Source organism: Thrips palmi, unplaced genomic scaffold (genome assembly GCF_012932325.1).
Source record: "Thrips palmi isolate BJ-2018 unplaced genomic scaffold, TpBJ-2018v1 HiC_scaffold_15, whole genome shotgun sequence".
NCBI classification, from domain to species: domain Eukaryota; kingdom Metazoa; phylum Arthropoda; class Insecta; order Thysanoptera; family Thripidae; genus Thrips; species Thrips palmi.
Genome location: NW_023144624.1, coordinates 7,807,092 through 7,830,004, shown reverse-complemented (window position 1 = coordinate 7,830,004; position 22,913 = coordinate 7,807,092). Strand labels below are relative to the sequence as shown.

The window sequence follows — 22,913 nt, the reverse complement described above, 5'->3', positions numbered from 1 at the left end:
TTCTCGTCATCTTCAACTTATTTTCCCCTTTAATTAATCCATTTCCGATTCAATACAAAAATTATTACAAAACACGGGTAAAATTGAGCCTGCGACTTGATCGCTTACAATAACACTACAGGAGGTAAACTTACAACAAAAACATAAACACACACGGAAAACAAAAACAGAACGAAAAAGAAGCAAGTCGCCGGGGAATGACGCAAACACGGCGGCCAACTGCAGTACGTGTTTGTGCCCTTCCTCGTCGAAAGCGACTCTCCCTCTTCAGACGATCATCTCCCCGGAGATCCCTCACAGTCGTCTCGTCTCAGTCGGAGCAGCTGTGCCGTCGGGCGGGCCGGAACCTCACCGTCTGGCGCTGCTGTTGCTTCTGCTGCTGTTGCTTCTGCTGCTGCTCTGGCTCTCGCGCTCCTCCACGTCGTCCAGCCACACCAGGAAAGCCTGCTGCGCCTCGTACTGACGCTGCTGCCGGCGCTCCAGCTCCAGGGCCTCCTGACGGTCCTGCTTGCGCCTGGAAGCAAGCAAGAAAGCTCAAGGAGTACTCGTCTCTCGCCGCGCGGCTCCGAGGCTCCCCCGGCACGCCTTGCACCGCCACGCCTTGCCCCGCACGCCTTGCCGGCCTCACCTTGCCTTCTCCTCCATCTGCTTCAGCTGCTGCTCCTTGTCCGTCTTCCAGCGGTCGAAGGACTTCTGGTTCAGCTCCTTGCGCTCCGTCTCCTTCCTCGCGTTCTCCTCCTGCTTCTTGGCGTCCATCTTCTTCTTCTTCTCGTCCTTTCGCCTCTTCTCTTCCTCGATCCGTTTTATCCACATCTGATAAGCCTGCGAAACGCACACAAAACAAATAAAATCGGGTTCGATTGAGCCCGCGAGCGGGAATCGAACCAGGCACCTTGGCCGGCGTCACGCGACCCACCTTCTCGGCGTCCTCCCTCTTGGCGTCCTCGCCGGCGCCAGCGTGCTTCGCGGGCAGCTTGCCCGGCTTGCCCGGCTTGCCCGGCCCCGGCCGGCCCGCCCCCGCGTCGTCCTGGGCCTTGGTCTTCTGCTCCTCCTTGGCGCGCTTCCACTCCTGGAAGGCCTTCTCGGCGCGCTCCGGCGTCACCACGCGGTGGCCGTGCAGCGCCCGCACCGCCTGCCGCGACCCGGGCCCCGGCCTGGAGGACACAATGCACGCCGTCACGACGCCGTCACGTCCTGTCAGAGGCAGAGAGCGTTTACGACAAAGTCAGCTTGTCACCTCACTTTTCGTTCGCCTTGGACTTGAGCTGGAGCGTCTTTTGTCGGAGCCATTCCTGGAACTTGTCCTGCGACTTCCTCTGCATCTCAGCCTTTCTCTGGAAAGACGAGAATTGGAAAGGAAACGAAGTTACCAGAGAGATTCGCCGCTTCAGTGGACGGCCGACGGCCAGCCTCACGCTACCTTCTCCATCTCCTCGGCGCTCCTCCTCTCTTGTTCCTGCTCCTTCCGCTTCCGCTCCGCCAGCTCCTGCTGCTTCCGGAAGTACCACTCCTCGTACACGGCGCTTGAGATCATGCGGTACACGTCACCATCTGCGAAGCGGCAAACCGAATTCGCTTTACACATCGGCCGAGGTTGAGAAGCGCTGACCTAGGGCGTACCTTTGCCTTTGTTGTCCGGGGTGAGCGCCCCGTGGCGCGCCGCGGCCCGCAGGTCGTCCAGCGAGACGCTCCGAGACCGCAGCCGCGTGGTGAACGTGGGGCCCGGCGACCTGCAACAGGAGCGCCGTCCGTCACCAGGCTGCACCAGGCTGGCAAAGCAGCAACCCAAACCGAGGGCGTCGCCTTGCCTGCTGCGGTGCTGGGCGGCGCTGTGCGTGGGCGGCGGCGGCGACTGGTCGGGGAGGCCCAGCTCCCTGGGCTGCAGCCCCAGCAGCTTGAGGCTGCGCCGGAAGCTGGACACGGACGACAGCGAGGCCGCGGAGGCCGCGGGGGCGGGGGCCGCGCCGCGAGGGCGCCCGGCGCCGGGCCCACTGGGCGCGGCCGGGGCGGGCGAGCCGGACCGCGAGCCGGACCGCGATCCATTGGGGGTGGCGGAGCGCGCCGGAGAGCTGGCGCGAGAGCTGGCCGGGGTGGTCGAGCCGACGGAGGAGGGCGCGATGTGGGTCTCGTCGCTGGAACGGACATTAAACCAAAAGGGTTCAGAATGGCAAAACCAGGAAGAGGTGTCTCCGTTTTATTGACAGATCATGGTGACAAAATGTTGCACCTAGGCCAGCGGTTCTCAACCTTTCTCGGCTCGCGACCCCAAATTTGTAGCCAAAAATTTCCGCGACCCCCAGGAAAAGTTTCGCGACCCCACGGGACCCCTCCTTTAGCATGCCACTGCGTCTGATCCGAGGCGGGCATTTTGCTCCCTCAACGGGCAATTGGTCTTTGGACCTTCCTTTAGCATGCCTCTGTTACGGAGTGCGATTATCAGTCTTAGTTTGGGAGCAGTATTGTCTCAAAGTTGGCCAAAACGCTCAAAAATGTCTTAAAAAATCATGTTTTGGGTCGATTTTAAGCAGCCACTGCGTCTGATCCGAGGCGGGCATTTTGCTCCCTCAACGGGCAATTGTTCTTTGGACCTTCCTTTAGCATGCCTCTGTTACGGAATGCGATTATCAGTCTTAGTTTGGGAGCAGTATTGTCTCAAAGTTGACCAAAACAGGCACAACGATTTTTCAAAGACATTTCTGAGCGTTTCGGCCAACTTTGAGCCAATACTGCTCCCAAACTAAGACTGATAATCACACTCCGTAACAAAGGCATGCTAAAAGAAGGTCCAAAGACCAATTGCCCGTTGCAGGAGGACGAAATACCGCCTCGGGTCAGACGCAGTGGCTGCTTAAAATCGGCCCAAAACACGATTTTTCAAAGACATTTCTGACCGTTTTGGTAAACTTTGAGACAATACTGCTCCCAAACTAAGACTGATAATCACACTCCGTAACAAAGGCATGCTAAAGGAAGGTTCAAAGACCAATTGCCCGTTGAGGGAGCAAAATGCCCGCCTCGGATCAGACGCAGTGGCTGCTTAAAATCGGCCCAAAACACGACCCCAGCTACCTCGCCGCGACCCCTTAAAATTTTTTCGCGACCCCACTTGGGGTCGCGACCCTAAGGTTGAGAACCACTGACCTAGGCCCATGACACTGCTGACAGTGTTTGGAGGTCCAGTTCCGCCAAAATTAAAATGAGAAGTACGTAGACCAGGCCCTCAGAGTGTGGTCCACTTCGCAGTGGCATTGTTGGAATGCTGAGGCCGCATTGTCGCCGTGACGGGCCTGAAAGCCCCGAAACGTCCAACACTGCCCACTTCATCCACTTACTTCCAGTGGATCCTCTTGGCGCTAGGAGACGCGGCAGAGGCAGCACGTCGGAAGGGCACCGCACTGCGTGGACGCCGCGGCCTGTCCTTGTCCTCCTCGTCTTCATCCTCGTCCTGTATGTCCTCCTCCACGTCGTCCTCGTCCTCGCCGGACTCCTCCATGATCCTCTCCAGCTCCGCCACGCCGTCCTCGTCGAAGATGGTCCCCGACATGCCTGCACCGTCGGGCGCCGCGCCTGGCCGAGCGCCTGCCTGGGTAGGCAACTCGTGGCGTTGCGGGCACCGCTGCTCGACGGGACGGCCTACCTCCCAGGCGTCAAGCTCGCCGGGCTCGCCGGGCGGTTGCGCGCCGCCTCTGAGACTTCGGAGTCCGGGACCGCCATCGGGTCACTCGTCACACATCGCCTCGGGCGGCCGCGGGTCTCCAAGGGCTGCTCCGCGTCCGCGGTCGTCTACAGTGCACTCGCGGAGCCCTACAGAGCTCTGATGGTTGAGCCAAAACGATTGAAGAGGCAGGGCGATGAACTCGCGACTGGTGCGGTCGTGCAATGCCGGGGCCCGAGGTGGCACTCTGTGGCAATTGGCAGCCGGCCCTTTCGCACCAAAATGGGGAAGGAAAAAACGGGAAAACTCGCGAAGGACGGGCGGCGACCGCGTCACGGCGGCCACGGCGGTGCGGCGCCGTCTCACTCCAGTTGCAGCATGGCAATGTTTGTCAACGGAGTTGCCATGGCGACCGGGGCAACCGGGCCGCGAGCGCGTTCGAGGCATCGATATCGAAGGGCCGGCCAGCGCGGCGCTGCGGCGCGCCCATTGGTCGGAACGGGCCGCGGGAACGAGCGGCGCGCTTTTACAAACGGGAGCGGAGGGTGGACGGAACCGCGATCGGTGCGGCTGAGGCCAAAAAGTGTATTGGAAAGAAGCCCCGAGATCGCCAGAGATAGGCACACTCCGCTCCCGGGCACACTCCTCGACCAGTCGGCGGCCTGTGACTGGGGCCTGGGCTCCAGGGTCCTGTCCGTGGGTGCCCACCGAGCCGTGCCGCCGATTCGGTTTAATTTTGCCATAGTCTCGATATAAAACGGGGCTGCCCGAGGCGCGCGCCGCCAGAGAGCGAGACCACCTGGTGGTGCCTCTGCTGCTGCTGCAGGGACTTCGTCATGCTGGCTGAGGTGAGTGGAGCGAACGCAAAGGGAGGAAGGAGAAAAAGCGCACCAGTGAGTTCAGTCGCGTTCCTTCACATGACAGAAATCAAGGTCGAGCGCCGTGGCCGTGGTGGCGGCCCTCGCCTTCGCCGTGGCCTCTCCGGCCCCCAAGACCAGCACCACCGCAGTGTCGCTGGAGGCCCTGGAGCCGCAGGAGCACGTCCTGGAGGACGGATCTCGAACCGGGTCCTTGGTGTACGTCGACTCTCACGGCGACTTGGTGCAAGTTCGCTACCTGGCCGGCCCCGCTGCGGGGCCCAGGGGCTTCCGCCTGGAAGAGCTCCCCGTCCACGTCACCGCGAAGGACGCCGTGGAGGACGCCGAGGAGGACCCCCAAGAGGCGCAGGGGTCCGCCCCCGCCCTGCAGGTCATTCCCCCGCCGCGGGAGGTCCGCCGCGCACCCACGCCCAGGCCTTCCGACGCGTTCTGGCAACCCAAGGAGAACTCTGACGTCGCAAGAAAAGAACGTTCCGAAATGCGGCGGCCACGGCCACCCCCAACTCGCTTTGGCAGAGTAAGGGGCGTTTACAGGCCACAACGGCCGGGGCCGGGGGCCTAGGCCGCCTAGGCCTAGAGGTGCCGACGCCGACGTTGCAGTCCGGGGACCGGCACCGGCGTCCGGGTCTCGCAGTCAGGCTCTCGTTTCTGGTCCAGCCTCTGATATCGTTACCGAGAGCACCAGTTCCGTGGCACCCTACTGAGAAGGGGATCGGGTGCGCAGCGTTGCAGAGCCTAGCTTGTCCATTTGCTAGCTCCTCCAGAACAATCACGGATTGAAATGTGTTTGAAAACTCATTAGGGGAAACGGTTGAGTGTTCCTTTCTGTGTAAGGGGAGGAAAATGGTACCACAGAGTTTAAGTACATAAAAAGTTTTATTTTTAAATCAATGCATACTTAACACCTGCTGATTACATATTTCAAAATTAGGACTGGTATCGCCTTGTGCGAACTTATACTATGACATAACCATGTCAGTCTTACAAATACAACAGTACAGAGAGCTACTCCTCAGCACTCTCTCTCCTTGGCCTCCCAAATTCAGCACTTGCTATACAAGAGATCCAGGTGTTTTCTTTTGTTTCTACACATGGTAATAATGGACTTGACATTTTAAAATGGCTGACAAAGGACGAGATAAAAATGCAGTGATAATCCACAACTCACAGATAAACTCTGCTTTCTGGGTATAGGTCCAGACTCTACTGCACCTTTCATCAAGCCATTTTAAAATAAATCAGAAGACATTCCTACACTAATGGCTTTTGTCTGAATACAATTTTGAACTTGGTAAACAGGTACTACATGTACATGGCTTTGCTGAAAGGAAACAAGTGAGTAAGCATAAGAAGAGATTGATGGTAAAAATGATGACACAAACAAACTGTTAAGCTAAAACCATAAAACATGTCAGCTTACAATACAGTGGTCTTGTCTGTCTTGAAATTTGGTATACACTAAGAACCATGATAGCCACACATATATACTTATGGAAGTTCATAAAATAGTCATATAAGTTTTCTAATCAAAGAATGCAATAATCCACAAAATTAAATATCAACATTGGAATTCCTATGAGGATTTAAAGGTGTTATTTTCTACAAATATTGCAGGCACATTGACTGTTGAAATTGAATGAATTGAAGTTTTCAACGAGCTCAAAACTGATGAACATTATCAGTAAGTATCAAGGAGACAAATATCTGTTTTTGCACAAAATTTTACAACAAAGAGTGAGTTTGTTTAGCAGAGCAATTTCAATCAATATGCAAAATGTGCATTTGTAAAATATTTACAATAGTGCACTTCCTTCCAACAAATAAAATAATAAATACTGTTGGTTGAATGACAATTTAATTCGGTAAATGCTACAGATGATGCATTTAAAATGTCTTAGGTATGTTGCAAAATCACAGCGCAAAGTGCACTCTAAAGTAAACTTAATATGTATAAAGCACTGTCTTTCCTTGAACAGGAAAATTAACAAAAGTAGGACACTCACACATAAACTCTTCTTTAACAAAAACTGGCAGTAAATGCTGTTTTTCCTTTTGCTTAGAAAAGAGCTTTAACAATACACATCACAGACTTGGCCCTCACTCATGAATACAACACAAATAAATCTAAACTCAAATGCCATTGAAGAAAGTTAATGATGAAAAAGGAAGAAGAAAATAGAAACACGGTTAAGTCAACATGGAGACAGAAAGAAAGAAGAAAGCAGAGGAAAAGACAAGGCATATGGATTGCCCAGTGGAAAATTTACATGATGCGTATCACATTGTTGCAATAATTGCAGTGTAGCACTAACTAGACATTTTATTTTAAGTTTGCTTCACCGGCTAAATAAAATTAAATTTCATATTCAAATTAACAACAAAATGTGTGCAAATAAAAACGAGAAATAAGGTTAAAAAGCACGATCAAGGCAAAAATCATTTATACATGGCTTTAAAAAACAAGATCAGGACTATACACATAGTAAGGTACACAAGCATCGTATTGGCACTCGCGCCAAACCGACTCACTCATAAAACTCTCTTCGGAATCGGGCACTAGAATAAATTACACATGTTCACTACATGTTCACAACAGGTCAGTACACACACACTCGCACATGCAACACACATTCATACTATTAACATTCATTCAAGATCACACATCTGTCTTCCATTATCACTTTTGTTCATCCCAGTGATGAGATTAAATAAAATATAAGGCCATCTGCTTTGACCATCGAATGTAATGAATTAATGAAGAAATAAATTAAGGAGCTTTCTAAATGCACATGAAATACACTACAGTGTGAGAGTTATAGCAAATTACTGAGATTCAGTGCATTTCTTAGATGCCAAGAGTTAAATTCATAAAGAAAATATACTGATTTTCATCACAGCTTAAAAGACAAGTCTAATTCTACAGCTAGTAGAATTTAATCCACATCATCAGTCTTCCTCTTCACACCAACAGAATCGCACATTGATGAAAAAGCAGCTTTAGCTTCAAAGTAAGCATTCAGACGCTCTTCAGCATATTCCTGTAAAACCGAAGTTAAAATTAGCATCATGCAGAGCCCTAAATTTAAAAAGAAAAATTGATAAAAAAGTTATGGGAAAACACGAACTTACCCAATAGCCGAAGGGGATCTGTGACACAGTTGCATTGACAATACTCCACAACCCCCACAGAAGATGAGGGGAGAGAGTGAATGCACGGATTTCCTTCAGCAGGACAGCTTCCTCCTCGGTGGGGTGTTGGCCGGGGGTCATAGTGTCAACTGTTCCACCACAGTTGTGCTCTCTCTGTTGTCTAGCAGTTTGCAGATACGCCCGGACAAAGGCGAGCTGGAATAAGCACCAGTCCATCAGTACAGTGGCCTAGAAGGTGCGCCAGGGGGAGTAGATTGGACAGACCAGGATGATTTTCCCAAAGTTGATTGTATGATAATGCATGTTTTATATGAATTGAAATGCAGGGAAGGCTGCCTTTTGGTTAGGGTCTAATGGACTTATGACTAACTTTAGTAATATTGGTGGGTTACCTGAGCAGTGTGGAACTCAGTTCCTACCTCACTGCACATAGCAGCTACTGTAACAAATGACAGGTCAAGTATATGCCACACTGGCATTCTGAAGCCACTGCATGGCAGAAAGATTACTCTAATTTTGGAAGAAGTGTTAATTCCGGTTTCAGCTTATTATTTTTTCCTTTTTTTAAACAGAAATTAACTTTTAGAATATCAAAATATTCACTTCCTTTAAATTCACATTTTGAAGCGTCTCATCTTTGAGTACTTCAAGCAAGATGCTGACACTTAATGTCCCAACACAAATTAATCTAAGGAAAATCATACAAAAAATAAAGGAGATCAAAAACTTTTCTTTTCAGCTAACACAAACAAGAGAGTATGCTGACTTACATACTCAACTGCTATGGAAATGAAGTGTTTATCATATTGAGATAAAAAGGGATTAATTTCAAAATTTCCTGTTCTAAGGATTTTTCAATAAAATAGTGTTCTTCAGTGTTGGTCATTACACAACAAAGATAATAGAGAAAAAATTTTCCATTCATAGTCCTAATTTTAAGTTATGGCTCATGTGTGCAACATTAAGAGTGACATAAGCATAAACTTCCACCCTGGTCATTGAGGTGCTAACAACCCACCATCTGGGTATTTAGTAAAAGGCACGAAATGAGACTAAGGCAGAAGTTTACATTTCACCACTCCTGTGCATGTATAAGAGCAACAGCTGTGCCGTAATGCGCTCAGATACATGTCTAGTTGACACACAGGGCATAACACTTTCACACATACTTTCACACACGCATTCACACAAGAAAGTTAAACTTTAAGAGAGTTACTGAGAACCAATAAAGGATCAAAAATAAAACTATTATCAAGGTTCTCTCAGTTGGAAAAATTATTTTATTTTTAATAGTAACTCACCATAAAACCCACACCCAAACTAAACTTAAAATATTGATCGAATTTAATTAATGACATTTTAAAACACATTCACTCTCACATGCACACAGAAGCATCTACTGGAAGTTAATTTACTAAATTATTTGAATAACAGCTTATGCTGTTTGTGAGTTACGATAAGAACAATGCCACAAGGCTAGGTCCTTAGCTGCTGACCGAGACTCTCGTAAAAGCCAATTATTAAATAGAAAACAAGAGAGACAAACTAGATGTCACATTTCATAAGCAAACTAAAGAGGTATAAGTTTTAAGGATGATTTGAGCAACTTCCACCAATCTATTCAAATAGCACACGAAGAAAATCAAACATGGCTTTTGAGGAATAGATACCAAAAATCATTTAAAAAAAAAATTAACTTAGATAGGTCAAGAAGCCATTTGAATCAATTGCGTGCTGCTCACCTTACAACTCACTACCTAGGCTACCTAACGGGTTTCGGAGCACGCGAGGTGCCTTGGCAGCAGCTGATGACCAGCCGGATCGGCGATAGAAACAATACTCCACTTTTCCACATCTCCCTTCCTTGAAGTGGACAGGCATTTAGCCCCGACAACTCAATTTCAATGCACTGTCTGCAGAGGTTCGACACAGGTTAGGTTTTGCTCCGCTCCATTGGATGAAGCAGCGATGCTCATTGATCCGCTCGAACGCCGGAGCGAAAGAGGAGTTCGCACGTTCGTCACGTTTCAGCGAACTGGGAAATCAAGCAACACAAAAAACACACATGGCGGAAGGGCATAATGTCAAGAGCATGGCATGGGTTTCACTATAGGGCACAGCCAGCAGCTGATAGCAATTTTTAAATAGAGAAATGTATCTCTCTCAACTATCAAATATAATCTACTTTTTATGACTCTTTGCACTTTAAAACAATATCTTTTTTATCACCCAAAGAAAGTAACACTTCAGTGAAACTATTGTGAAAATTAAGGTGTCATGGTACTCACCATGCCATGCACAAGATAAATTTTAAGTGCAAATGCATAAAAAGATGATTCATTATTCCTCCATAACTCAAAGATTTTTAAAGAAAACGAGGCTTAATCTGTACAAAATAGTTCAGAAAGGTGGTTCTTTTACTTTTGCATCTACTGAAAAGAAAAAATAATAGCAGCTGCTGCCTGCACAAGCCAAGCTCTTTCTTCTCGATGAAATCTCCAGTCTCTTGCAGGAACAGCTGCAAGACAATGACGTAGGTGGGGCAGTCCAATTGTTTACCACCTCAAACTTAGTTCTAACAAAAAGAAACAAGAAACAATTGTTGCTTCATTGTTTAGATTCTAATAATTATATTATCCTAAATATACCTATCATTTCTATAAATAGGACTTCAAGGCCATTGAAATCGTAACAAATTTATTTTAGCTGACAGGAGACAGTGCAACCAACATATTAAATTATTCTTTTGGAATTTGATGCTGAGTTGATCAAATCTGTCAAACATTGATCATTGAAAAGATTTGATCTCATATCAAGCTAAAATAAATTTGTAACAGTTTCTAATTTATCCATGGGTGATTAATTTAAATGGATGAATAGTAATGAATGTGTTCATGAACACCCATGAAAGTAGAAAAAAATGAGACATTGGCCAAGAGTAAGAGGGATCCAGAACAAAACTTAACACAATCCGCTTTGATATAACACAGACACCAACAGGAATTAATTAAATAATTTAGTACTTCTAAATAGAAAGTAAAGGTTTCCTCTTACTCTTGGAGCACCAGCAAATAAACACGTTCAAGAGTCAGGTTGAAATTGATTACAATTGCAGTGACTCATAACTAATGATGCATACTGCCAATATGTAAATGAATAAGCTGAATCATTTAAATGTTCTCTCTATGCCCTCCCTTTCAGATTTTTTTTTGGAATTAGAAACCCAAGCTATTCTAAGTGAGTCAACTGCCAAAATGTAGAGAGATGAACATTTTTATATGAAAATAATCATGTGGTAATTAAATTGACACTTACCTCAAACCCTGTAAGAGTTTTAGGACTTAAATCTAAACTACAATTATATCTTATCTTCACTATTCTAGGTGCCTAAGAGCTCTTCCTAGTTGGTTTCATACTTAAGACTATCAAGTTATGAATGGTAGTAGAGTTTTTGATTCTTACCTGCTGCTCAGGTGATGGATAATCACTGCGACCAGCTTTGTAGTGAGGGAATTCTTCCAATGTGTAATCGTATGTCCACTCCAAGAAATGGTTAGCCAGGTCAAAGGCACGATAATTGTATGAGCAATATTCGAAGTCAATGAGTACTAGTCTCGTTGGGATGCAGTCCTTCACTAACAAGATATTCCCTTCCTGCATGTCATTATGAGAGAAAACAACAGGGGAATTTACGCGTGTGAGGAATTTCCTGAAAGTGGGGATGAAGAAAAGTTAAAAAACAGACAAGAATCAGAGCAGACACATGGAATTGTACTGGCTAGGGCACTTACTTCAACCATTTCACTTCAGCAGCAAGGTCTAGTTTGGCAATATTGGCGATAATGTGGGCATTTCGAGGAGTGGTGTGGGGAGCAGGGTCCTTTAAGGTTACCATTGCATTCTGAAGCCATCTACAGAGAGAAAAAAACAAATACCAGTGAACATAAGCTGACATGAAACAAATCTGAAAAGCTGCAAAAAATTTATTAGAATTAGAGAAATTAACCTGTTCATAGTGTCCCACAACCAGTTCGGTTCCTTGCTAATCGGTACATTCATTGCATGAATTTCAGCCATCTTTTCAGCAATCAAAGGACTCAGCTTGGGATCAGCAAGCTCAGCAGTTTTCAGGGATCTAGCCTGAAATACAAACAACAAAATATTATAGACACATGCCCATACTGCAAGCATAGTAAAATAAGTATTAAGACTGCAACTTACAGGAATATATTCCTCAATTCGTCCACCAGGGAAAACACCATGTAGGCAAGGTCCCAACCGTCTTTCAGATAGTAAGGTAAAAATAACAGATTCGGTGATAAGACCTTCAACACCATGTTCTCCTCCGTGGAGCTCTCCATAGAGACGAAGAAGAACTTGTGATGGTTCATTTCCTCGAAGAGCTTGCTCACCACCAGGAAGAGACACATGGTAGAGCCAGTTGCTCAGACCACCACTGAAAATTTAGTTTAAATATTAGCTAAACTTCATGCATGTTAAAACATTTGTTCAAATTTGTTTACTAATTAATGACTCATTTACTTACCTGATGCGCTTCAGCACTATGTCATGAGATGAAACCTGCTTCCAAGCACCATGGAGGTAGTCTCTGCAAATGCGAGATGCCATCTCTCGCATTTCCTTGCTCTCAGCACAGCGCTGTAAAAGAGAACACTACATTAGTGAATGTAACCAAACCTAATTCATAAAACTTTACATTGATCTCTCCAAAACCTGCAAAACCAATACTATGCAAAAAAGTAATTGTGTTGCTTTAGAAATTAATGATCTACAGTAACAATGTACGTGGCAATATCGGTGCCGGGTTGGTGGAGTGTCCACGTGGTGACAAGGGTGTTTCAAACAGCAGAGGGTAGAAATGCACATCAACATCGCTCCGTTAACCTCACCCTCGTCGCGGGGTTCCACAGAAGCTTCATTCCCACCTGCGCGAGGCTTCTACTGGCCATGACCGTCACAGAATTATGCCGAGAGGGTAAGAAAACTAGCGCAACACTGTCTCATAGCATGCCCCTGATACGAATGGCCCTCGAGTCAAAGTCCTCCACGACGGACGAGGAGAGTCGCGGGCGCGGGCACGCCGGGCCGGGCCGGGGCCACCGGCGGGACCGCGGCCGGGAGCGCGGGGCGCGGAGAGGTGGAGGACGTGAGGCATTGTGGGGGAGGGGGAGATGGGCGGGTGGGAGGGCTACCACATGCTCATGACCCCGCTCCCGCTCCCGCTGCACAAGTAATGCTGCATGCTCCATCCTCGGTGCAGCGCGTGCAACTGCAACCCTCTCTCGAACATTCCCTCCACGCGACATGGTGGACCCCAGCCCCACTCGAATGGCGTGCAATCGTTCAAACCAGCTGATTGCGGGCTTCCCTCCCTGCCCACGCCACGGCCGAGACCGAATCTTGTGTGCGTGGCACCCGAGTCGACGACGGTGACAGCCCGGCCTCAGACGACCCCGCGAACCCCCGGAGAGTTGAAGCGTTCAAGGCGACATTGACAAGGGGACTAAAGGTGCCGCCGTCTGCGCCGGGCGTACCGTGGTTATGATGGGCAGGGGTTGCCGGTACATGCTGTTGGAGCACATGATTGTTGTCTTGGTGCTTATGCTGAGCAGTGCGGCGGGCAGAAGGGCACTGGCACTCGTTCGTGCGTGCGACGGCGGCGGTAGCAACGCAGCCGATAAGAAGCCCAGGGGCCGTTTGCTTCGCTGGGGCCCGGTGCCGTCAGTGCCGTCTGTGTCCGCGACACTGTCGGGGCCAGTGCCGGGGCCCGCGCTCGCGGACGTCGAGGGCGCGCACGTGAACGTGGACGCGGCGGCGGACGTGGACGTGGACGCGGGGGCGGACGACGGGCAGTCCGGGGGCGGTACGGTCGGCACGGGCGGTACCAGGGGGCAGGGGCACAGGCAGCCGGGCCAGGCGTGTACAGGGTGCACTGGCTCACACGAGCAAGATGCGGGCGCTGCGGACCCCGACACGGCCGTGACAGCCTCGGCGGAGGCGCTGGCCGCGCTGGCGGGGGACACGGCCCCCTCAGGGGCGGACGCCTGCCCCGCTGAGGGTGGGGGTGGGTGCTGCTGGGGTTGAGGGCACCGGGCCTTCCCGGGTGGCCCAGGCATGCGGGCCTGGCTGTGACCTCAGCAACGCGTCGGGCCCCAGCACCGCAAAGCCGCTAAGCCACCGCGGTATCGCGACAAAGATAGCAGAACGCGCTGCGGAGGCACTGGGCGGAGCGCGGAACGGAACGGCGGGTATGTCGGGTACAGCGCGATGACGGGGATGCGGAGCAATGCGGAGCAGCGGGGCGCGCGATGTCTGACGCTGCCACCACGTACGCCCAAGTTCCGGGGCCAACTGTGCTAGCTGTGCGTCACTGCGCCAGGCCAGCGAGTCTAGAGCAGTCCCTGGCCGATCAATACTCAGTGGGTCTCCAGCGCCCCCTCCCCGGCAACGCGGCAACCCCCTTGGCCGCGCCGGCCCGCCCCTTCCGCGCCCCACCAAGACAGTACCGGTGGGCCCCTCCGCCACCCCTTCCGCGAGGGCGCCAGCGCCGCCAGCGCCGCCAGCACCCCCACGAGCCGCGAGTACTACTCCCCCTTAGCGTCGCGCCCTGTCCCGCCGCGCCCTGCCCAAATTGTTTATCAACAGGCGTCCCATGGAACAGCCGCCCCGCCCGCCTCCCCGGCCACCATACGGCAACCGCCATGGTGGCCGTCGGACCCGGCCCGGCCCAAGTCGCAAGCGTCGCAGGAACACGCCGATCGGCTTAGAGTGCAAAACGTGCCGCGGCCGCGCAGATTGGTCAATCCGTGATTTTCGACTTTTGGCAGTGGCCGCGCCGGCGGCACGTGCAGGCGGCGTGCGGGGTGCCCGTCGTGGACGTGCGGCCGTTGGCACGTCGGCACGACGGCGATAGCGCCGCCATGAGCGCGGCGGGGCGGGGCGGGGCCCGGCCTGACGTACACGGCCGCCTTCGACTTATCACGGTACGCGGTACGCGGTACGCCGACGGGGCCGGCCGGCCGTCTGGAAGCGGGTCGCGGCGCGGTCGCGGTCCAGGGGGGTCAATCAAGACTCCGGCGCCACGGAACGCGGCGAACGCGGAAACAAGGCGTCGCCACGCCGGCATTCCCTTCCAGCCCGGCGTAGCCTCGCGTGGCCCCGCGCGGGGCCGTGGCAGCGGCGGCAGCGGCGGGCGGCAGGACCCGGCAGGACGATCGGCGAACAACGCGCATCGCGTCCCCGGCAGCGCTCCAGTTTGCATCTGATTTCTGCGCGATCGCCCCCGCCTGCCGCCATCCAGGACCTCGGGAGCCACTCTGCCAGGGACCAGACGAGAGCGGCGCCGCCTCATTCATTTTTCTCCCAGAAAGGGAAACGCCGCCGAGCAGGCCGAGCAGGCCGAGCGTGACGACCAAGGCCTCCGCACCTATCTTCTTCCTGGGGTGGGGAGGGGAGGGGCGTGACGGGCAGCAATGAAGAATGGATATTGCAGGCGCCACACAGTCGCGGCCCACGCGCCAAACCGTTGCAAAATACCAGCGTATTTTGGCAGGTGTTTCTGCCCGCTGCGTCACGACGCCACCGAGGCCCTGCTAATAAGCCCGGCTGGCCCGCAGGTGCCAAGCACTGCACTGCGGAAAAAGTCGTAGCTAATTAACGCTATCTCGGCAACTGGATGATGTATGGCGCTGCGTCCACTTATCGACGGATATCTGGGTGAGAGGGAGGGGGAGGTTACCAACCCAAAAAGTTCAATAAAACAGTCCTGTGCCCCCGAGAAGATTCTTGTAAGCACAACGGCTCGGAGAAAACCGCGCGAGGACACCAACTATCAGAGAGAAAGTACGGCAACATTCAGGACAGCACCGTCCCGATCCCGCTCACGCCCCCCGCCTACCCCCGCGGCGGAGGAGGCATTGCTAGACTGTCGCTAGACCCTCCATATTTCGGCCCAACTACATTGGATACCGAATCACAACGCACGCAGGACCCAACCCACCAACCACGCAGCGCAAAATTATTTGAAAAATATTTTTAAAAAAAAAAAAAAATGTTTTGAAAAAAAAATTATTTAAAAAATTTGTAACAGTACAGAGAACATGTTCATGATCAACGAAATAAAGTTTGTTACAATTGCTAGGATTACAGTTAATGTAGCTAGCCGCATGCCTAAAAACAATACACAATTTGTGTTGAACTCACAAAGTTTCTTTAGAAAAGTATAGAAGCAAACAAAAGGACGTATACTGGATATTCACAGATGTTCACTTCATGCTCCACCACTATCAGCACAGTAAAACTTCAAGATAAAATTTCCAACTTTCAACAGAAAAGATGAAACAACAAAAGCACTCACGTTGTTGATTCCCATGGTGATGACGGAGTCAGGAAATGAAGTTAACCACTTTCTTCACTGGGTCCACGCACTGGGGCATAAAACACACGAGTCGGGGCAGGGCCGCAGGGTGCCGCAAGGTTCGCACAAGCCAAGCACGTCGCGCACACGTCTGAACGGCAACGAGGTTCGAACGAGAATGCCCGGCGCTCGGCCGCTCCGTCCGTTCGGCTCGGTTCGGCTGCCTTCCGTCGCGTCCCTTCGTCGCAGACTGCTCTTCGGGCGGCGTTCGGGGACGGCACCCGAGCGCCGCCATCTCCGTCCGACCGGGCCAGACGCGCCGAGAGCGACGGAGACCGACGTACCCTTTCGAACGCGGCGCCTAGGGGCTGCGACTTTGAGGTAGATGTTGTCGGTGATTGGTCGACAGGTTCAAGCCTGTCCGCTCAGCGCCCGTTCGGCTCGGCTCGGCTCGGCTCAGCAGCTTCGGCTCAGCGGCTCGACTTGGCTCGGCTCGGCGCACCACTCCTCTCCTCGTTCCTCTAACATTCCGTAAATAACTTTTCCCTCTGTCGAGTTGGCCGATACCGGGGCTCGATCTCCTGGCTCCCTTCGACGGTCACGTTCGACCCCAGCCAATACGAGGCGGTCCTAGGGTCCTAGACGCGTGAGGCGCCAAACAAACGCACACCAAGTCATTCCCCGTCGCTGTCAATCCGCCCAGTCGGCCTTTGGGCACTTGGTGACGTGTGTCTTCACTCCCAACGGCCGAACGACGCCTCTCCGACAAGGCTCCGCGGCGGAGCGGACGCCGTGTTGGCGAGGCAACAGGCAACGGCGACGCTCCGGGGCGCTGTTGCTGCCTACCTGCCGGGGGCTCTCGCCGCGGAGCTAAGAGTCCTCGCGGAGCGCGGAGCCGTCGCCGTCGCGTCGCCACAACGGCGGAAAGAGCCACGAAGTCAGGAATGGCTGTGGGTACTGGAACACGCATTAATGCGCCGCAATTAAACGCGTCCGGTTGCGATGAGGCAGGGCGCGCTGCGTACGCGCCACGCCACTGCTCGCAGCCCGTTTGTCGGTTCAGGGACTCCGGCGCGTGCCGAAACACGTGTTCATTCAACAGATGCTTCGTCGCGGGCCCAAGTGGGCCGGTGTTCGTGTCTGCATCGCGGCGCCGCGTGTCGACGGACTGTGTGGACGGCCGGTTTAGAGTGTCCGGATTTCCCTGGTGCCACGGGAGTCCCTCTAGACCGGCCGTCTGGGGCCTGGCTGGCTGGACCAGGCGCCGTCGTGGTGCCAGGGGAGTCGCCGGCGTCCTGGATTTCCCGGAGAGGCCGCGGCGGGGCGGACGTCATGGCACGTCATCGCGGACCCTCCCCTTCTCCTGCAGCAGCCTGCACGCCGCGCTGCACGCAAGTGCCGAAAGCCAAAGGCGCGTCCGCCCGTCGCGGGGCTGAAGGCTGAAGGTCAAACTCGGCAATACTAAGCCGCGCCGACGCTGAAGCAGGCCCGGTGCACGCGCCCTCGCGGTACCATCGCCCCGCAGCTCGCCATTATAAAGTTTGGCAAACGCCTGTCGCCTGCGATGTCGTCAGTTGCTGCAGCGGAGGGCCTACGCCCGATATCAGCGGCTGAAAGCGAACCGACGAGCTGAGTCGGAATCGTGCTTGCCTTTCGTGTGGGCGGCCGAGCCGCCCCGGTACGGCCCCGGCTACTGCAGAGCAGGGGGGAAAGAGCGAGTCTAGCGCTAAGCCGCGCCGTGCGTCATTTTAGTGTTCTGCTGGCTTTGCTTTTCCGACGTCAATGGTCGCCCGGTCTCGGTGTCTCTGTCACTCCATGACTGCTGTTGGCTAAAAGGCAGGCGCCTTGGCGTGGTCTCGGCGCGACCGGCTGGCGGGGATTCGTGTTGACGCATAATGTTTTGGCGGCTACCCCCCCCCCCCCCCCCCCGGCCCTATCCTTCGCCGTGAACTTGGGGCACAGCGGTGGCGTAGCTGCGGCGCGGCCCTCCCTGTCTAGGCCTAGGCACTCTCCTAGGCACGTGCCGGCGACAGATAAGTCTAGAGCTCTGAATCGAGAAAGCCGCGGCAGCCGCGACGTGGGGGCTGGCCTGGCGTGGTCGACGCTGTGGCACTTCTCGGGGAAGTTGGGCGTTCACCCCCCGCCGGACCCGACTACCGCCACCGACCGCCGGATTCCGCGCGGTGGTGCGACTTCTATTTTCTCTGCCGCAAGCAAGACCCGTCCGGCTTCCCGCTTCCACCCTTCTGCCGGTGTGCGGTGTGAGCGTGAAGGCCGCCCGGTGCGCGATGGCATGGTGGATGCCGCGGCAGTGCCCGGAACACCACCGCGCCACGCCACCACCAACCACATCGAGCGCTGTCTTCTGCTTTTTGCGGCGCGGGGGTGGCGGCCGCCCGTTCGGCCGTTCGTTCGATGCCGTCTTGCTTTCCCCTCTACAGTGTTGCCAATCACAGCGTCGTCGCAGCGCCTCGCCTCGTCGCCGCGACAGGAAGAGACGTGGACAGGAACAGGGGTACGGAGCAGCGTTGCCGCGCGACGGCGCCACGGCCAACGGGGTGACTGCGGTGGCGCGGTGGCAGGGCCCAAGTGCGAGCGCAGCCCGGCGCAGCCGCAGCCCACCTCATTCCCAAGGGTCGTTTCGTCGCTCTCACTCATGGAGAGTCGCGTGGGGGTGCGAGAGAGATGGAGCCTCGAAACGATTTTTCGGAACCAGGCGACTGGGGCCGAGCCTAGGGCAGAGGCTCTTTGTTCCATTGGAGCTGATCGAAGCCCTGATCCCCTGGTGGAAGGCCGCTGCCGCCCCGGCCGGCCAGCGCCAGCCAGCGCCAGCCTACCATGCGGGCGGCGACGGCGACGGCGTGCCATCCGAACCCGTCCCGACAAAATGCATCTCCAAGAGGTTTTATTTTTATCCCGGCTGTGGCGCAGCACTGGAAGTGCATCCAAGGGCCAGGCAGGCCAGGCCTCAGGCATGGGGCCAGGCACGGCCGTCCGAAGCGCAGAGGGGCCCGGAGAGGCCCGGAGAAGCCCGGAGAGGCCCGGAGAGGCGGGGGCCGCGGGGGGCACGGCTGCCCCATGCTGCCTGACAGCTTGACAAGTTGACAGGCAGTATCAGGGCCTGCATCGTGTTCGATACGGCCGGGGCGTGCCGGGGCCTGCATCGATATGGGGCATGGGACGACACGGCGCTGGTGCGCATAGGCTAGTGCGGCTGGTGCGCTACAGGCTGGCTGGCTGGCTGGAGCGGCGCTGGAGCCTCGCCGACACCGTCAGACTCGTCAGACCGACCGGGCCGTCGTTGGGGCGGCGGTGGCGTGGCGATGGCGTGGCGGCGTGCGGAACAGAACACTGGAACAGAACCCGCTCCAAACCAGTCCCAAAGCGACAGCGGCGGCGTGGCGGTGACACCGACGACGGAAGCACGGCCAGCACGGCTCCGGCGGCCCGGACGGCTCCCGGAGCTCCTGCTAGCAGGAGAGGAGCGGATGGTCCCGGGGTGACATTGGCCAGCGCCACCACACCGCCTCATCCGGCGGCCGTGCAGCCCTGACACGCCCTGCAGGCCCTGCGTGCTGCGCGGGGCGCTTTTGTCTGGCTGGGCCGGCGCGGCCAGGGCGGCTCCTGAGTTCCAGAAGCATCGGTGCGCAGCCCGTGGCTACCCGTGGCGCGCTTGGGCGCGCTCCAGTCCAGGCTGGCATTTGGCGCGCCGTTTTCTAGGATCAATATCCACGACGACGCGGGCCGCGCGACATCGGTGCCCGGTAGTCCCGCCCCCGCCAGCCCCGCCCGCCCCGCCCGCCCCGCCGCACGTGCAGGCGCAGGCCGCATGCACTGGCAGGACTGGCAGTCTGGCAGTGCCAGATGCCATCGCGATAAGCGTCACTGCCACATCACTGCAATAATTCGCAGCTCGGTGTGCGTGGCGCGTGCGCTAAACTCTCCCCAGGCCCGGGTCCCCTGAGCGGAGCGCGCCTCTAGAGGGAGATCACCTCTCTCAGAGGAAAGACAGAATACAAAGGCATGCTTGCTGGGCGAGTGATGACAGCGCGTGTCAACTGATAACAAAGTGAGGAGCACAAGAAGGGGCCTCCACTCCATGCAATGCCCATAGATCGGCAAAAATTGTCGGGGCGATGGGCCGTACCGGCCGTGCGGGTGCGGTGGGGGGTGGGGGTGTGGAGCGCGGAGGCGCGGGGACCTGTGGAATGTGCGCCTCACCTCGCCCCGCCCCGCCCCGCCCCCCGCCCCGCTGAACTTTGTCCGCCTTGCTTCGACTCGTCTCAGCTCGCCGGCGACGTTTCCCGTGTCGGCACACTGTCGGCACGGCGCACGGACTCGTCGTGCGAGCCGTCGCAGAAGCGTCACGTCACGTTAGGGCTGTCGCAGAGATGTCGCTGTACTCAAACTACCCCCTCCCTCAAGCCAGCGACGTTACGGACGGGACGGTGAAATAAAATGAGCTGTTGTCACGATTAGAACCGAGTACCCGTTCCCCACCGCATCCAACCACTTCCATCTCCCCGGCAGACCGGTTGCCGAGTCGACCGGCCGGAGTCCATCACGGTGCCGTCGAAGGGCGGCAGGACTGCAGGCCGCTGCAGGTGCACCTCTGACCGAAGTTGGTCGTCGCCGTGCTGCGGCGTGCTGCTGGCCGTCGCGAGGGCCGCCCGCCTGGCCGCCCTGGCCGCCCTGGCCCAGCGAGGCACTGCTAATCTTCGCACTTATTGACTAGCAGACCGGTTAGCCTTCGGTCGCGATCCGGATTCTCTCCCGACCGGATTTGCATAACGGCCGGTGATGAGCCAAACGCGGGGCGCAAATGTAAACAAAGACGGCAACCTGGGCGAGCTGCGAGGGGCAGGGCGGGGCGCGGGCGGGGCGGGGGTCTCCGGAGCTAAAGACCAGGAAGAAGAAGAACGAGTTGCCGGCCGGCCGTCTTATCACCGCCGCACCGCGACCGCGACCTCGCCGTTTTTGCAGTTGTCGTTGTTACTGTTGTTTTTGGCGTATTTTCCTCGCTATTGTGCCGCCCGTGCCGCCCTTTGGCCACAGGGCACCAGGGCCGACGACCAGCGAGACATGGTTCAAGTTGAAGCAGAGAGTGGAGTGGCCCTTATGAACACGGTGAACACAGCAGGTGGAGGGGCACATCAAGCCCATACTTTGGCTCCTCGTTCAGATAAGTCGCAAACACCGGCAACGGCCGCGGCGACGTGCACAACATGAGCCAACCTTCCTGCTCAAGATTTGATTTGCGAGAAGGCCTTACGAGTGGGTTCTCAGAAGTAGAGCTCTACCAGGGTCCTTACAGATAAGGAGCCGCTATTCGGACTTCCCTTCAGGACACCGGGCCTTCAAAATGGCGTAGTCCAACTTCTCTGACATTTTCCCACGGGCCTCTCTCACGAGCCACAACTTTTCCAGGCTGACTGTGTCCCCGACTGTGCCAGTTTCGATCGGAGCGCGACGCGCAGAAATGTCACACTAAATAAATGGCACAGAAGGTAAGGCCGTGGCCGACGTGGCCGACGTGGCGCGCCTTGTTGGATGACACATTCCACCCGGGGGCGCGGCGGGGCGGGGCGGGGCGGGGCGGGGCGGGGCGAGACTCGGTTGCTTGATACAGTAGCACGCCGCGGCGCCTCCGAACTTTGTCCAACGCCGGCAGCCCGCCACGGGTTTGGCATGCAGCGAGTACTCGCCCGCCGCGACCGTAGCGGCGCGAATCGCAAAGCGCGAAGCGCGAAATGAGTAAGACTCCGATTGAGATTCGGTACTCGGGCGCGCCACTTCATTGGCATTCGGCGCGAACGCAGCCGCACCCATTCATCCTCTCAGCCATTCACGACGGGCCGCCGCCGTCCAGGATGCCGTCGTGGCCGCCGCCGCCACTGCCGCCGCATCTCGCGATGCTCGCGATGTTCGCGACGGCGGCGCCCTGGCCGAGAAACGAGAAATGCGGACGTGGCGGCGCGTCGAGGAAAAGAACCATTTTTTCGCGGATGTGTGACCGGCAAGGACGCGGCGCGCTGCTCCGCGCGGAGAGTCACTGGCCTGGCTGGCTGCTGTCGGTGCACCGCGCACCGACAACGCACCATTCCACGCGATAAGCGAACAAGAAAAACTGTAACCGCAGAAACTTTCCGCATCGCATCGCGTTCGACGTTGACCTTCCGAAACGCTGGAATCGGGAACGCGGCACTACACCTTTTATTTTCCGAGGCATTCACCCGAGCGGTGTTCGTGGCGCCCCACGCCTCGTCTCGCCTCACCGACCCCCGCATTGCCCGCATGCTCGACCCGACCCGACCCGACCCCCGGCCTTTCCCTTCCCGCGCCCTTTGCCCTTAGTGTTTGAGGCGTTTGCCTCCAAGGCCACCGCGCCGGCGCCGACGGCACGCCGACGGCACGTCGACGGCCACGTCAGCGAGGCACCGCGCTCCACCCCGGCGGCGGCGAGACGCCCCTTGCGCCACCCCGCGCCACCCCGCGCCACCGTGCACCGCGACGCCGCAGTACCGGGCACGGCGGTGTTTTTGTTTGTTTCGGGACGCGGCGCGGACGAGACGCGCCTTGTCGCCCATGAGTCACCGGTCACCTGGCAATCTGGCAGACTACCCGGTAGCGCCCGTCGACCTTCCCAGACAGGCACTTTGGAAGAAACTGCAGTTTCTGCCTCGTGGGATTGAATGAGTCCCGGCCTGCGCGGCCTGCGCGACCTGCGTCACCGCGGCCTGGTTAGGCCGGCTTATCACGTCCCGCGCGTCTGGCGCGGCTCCATTCATGCAGCGAGAGAGACAGCCGCGCACTTGTCGGCCACCTCCGTGTTTTCACTCCACCCCGGCTTCGT

The 22,913-nt window shown here is 55.3% G+C and overlaps 2 protein-coding genes across 5 annotated transcripts; both read right to left on the bottom strand.

Moving 5' to 3' along the window:
* Positions 1-11: 11 nt before the first annotated feature.
* LOC117641157 (GRB10-interacting GYF protein 2-like) lies at positions 12-4,026 on the bottom strand. Its single transcript, XM_034378293.1, has 8 exons — positions 3,333-4,026; positions 2,013-2,132; positions 1,621-1,730; positions 1,421-1,551; positions 1,243-1,334; positions 917-1,154; positions 629-822; positions 12-514 (listed from the first exon to the last, which is right to left on the bottom strand). The coding sequence occupies exons 1-8, from the start codon at positions 3,542-3,544 to the stop codon at positions 349-351; spliced, it is 1,263 nt and encodes a 420-aa protein (XP_034234184.1). The 5' UTR covers positions 3,545-4,026; the 3' UTR covers positions 12-348.
* Positions 4,027-6,369: 2,343 nt separating this feature from the next.
* LOC117640943 (choline/ethanolamine kinase) lies at positions 6,370-16,258 on the bottom strand. Of its 4 annotated transcripts, none has more exons than XM_034377982.1 (8): positions 16,061-16,258; positions 12,230-12,342; positions 11,905-12,139; positions 11,690-11,823; positions 11,475-11,594; positions 11,146-11,392; positions 7,663-7,878; positions 6,370-7,571 (listed from the first exon to the last, which is right to left on the bottom strand). In XM_034377982.1, the coding sequence occupies exons 1-8, from the start codon at positions 16,073-16,075 to the stop codon at positions 7,467-7,469; spliced, it is 1,185 nt and encodes a 394-aa protein (XP_034233873.1). In that variant the 5' UTR covers positions 16,076-16,258; the 3' UTR covers positions 6,370-7,466. The 4 variants fall into 4 exon arrangements, with proteins under 4 accessions (XP_034233873.1, XP_034233870.1, XP_034233872.1 ...); XM_034377979.1 differs by lacking the exon at positions 16,061-16,258 and adding an exon at positions 13,239-13,388; XM_034377981.1 differs by lacking the exon at positions 16,061-16,258 and adding an exon at positions 12,630-12,757.
* Between the last annotated feature and the right edge of the window lie 6,655 nt (positions 16,259-22,913).

Coding starts and splice junctions, on each gene's coding strand:
- LOC117641157 (XM_034378293.1), bottom strand. CDS start 3,544: ATGTCGGGGACCATCTTCGACGAGGACGGCGTGGCGGAGCTGGAGAGG. Junction 1,335..1,420: donor GCGCCGAGGAGATGGAGAAG/GTAGCGTGAGGC, acceptor TCGTCTTTCCAG/AGAAAGGCTGAGATGCAGAG. Junction 823..916: donor AGAGGGAGGACGCCGAGAAG/GTGGGTCGCGTG, acceptor TGCGTTTCGCAG/GCTTATCAGATGTGGATAAA.
- LOC117640943 (XM_034377980.1), bottom strand. CDS start 12,653: ATGGCCAGTAGAAGCCTCGCGCAGGTGGGAATGAAGCTTCTGTGGAAC. Junction 12,140..12,229: donor ATAGTGCTGAAGCGCATCAG/GTAAGTAAATGA, acceptor CTAAATTTTCAG/TGGTGGTCTGAGCAACTGGC. Junction 11,824..11,904: donor GAATTGAGGAATATATTCCT/GTAAGTTGCAGT, acceptor TTTGTATTTCAG/GCTAGATCCCTGAAAACTGC.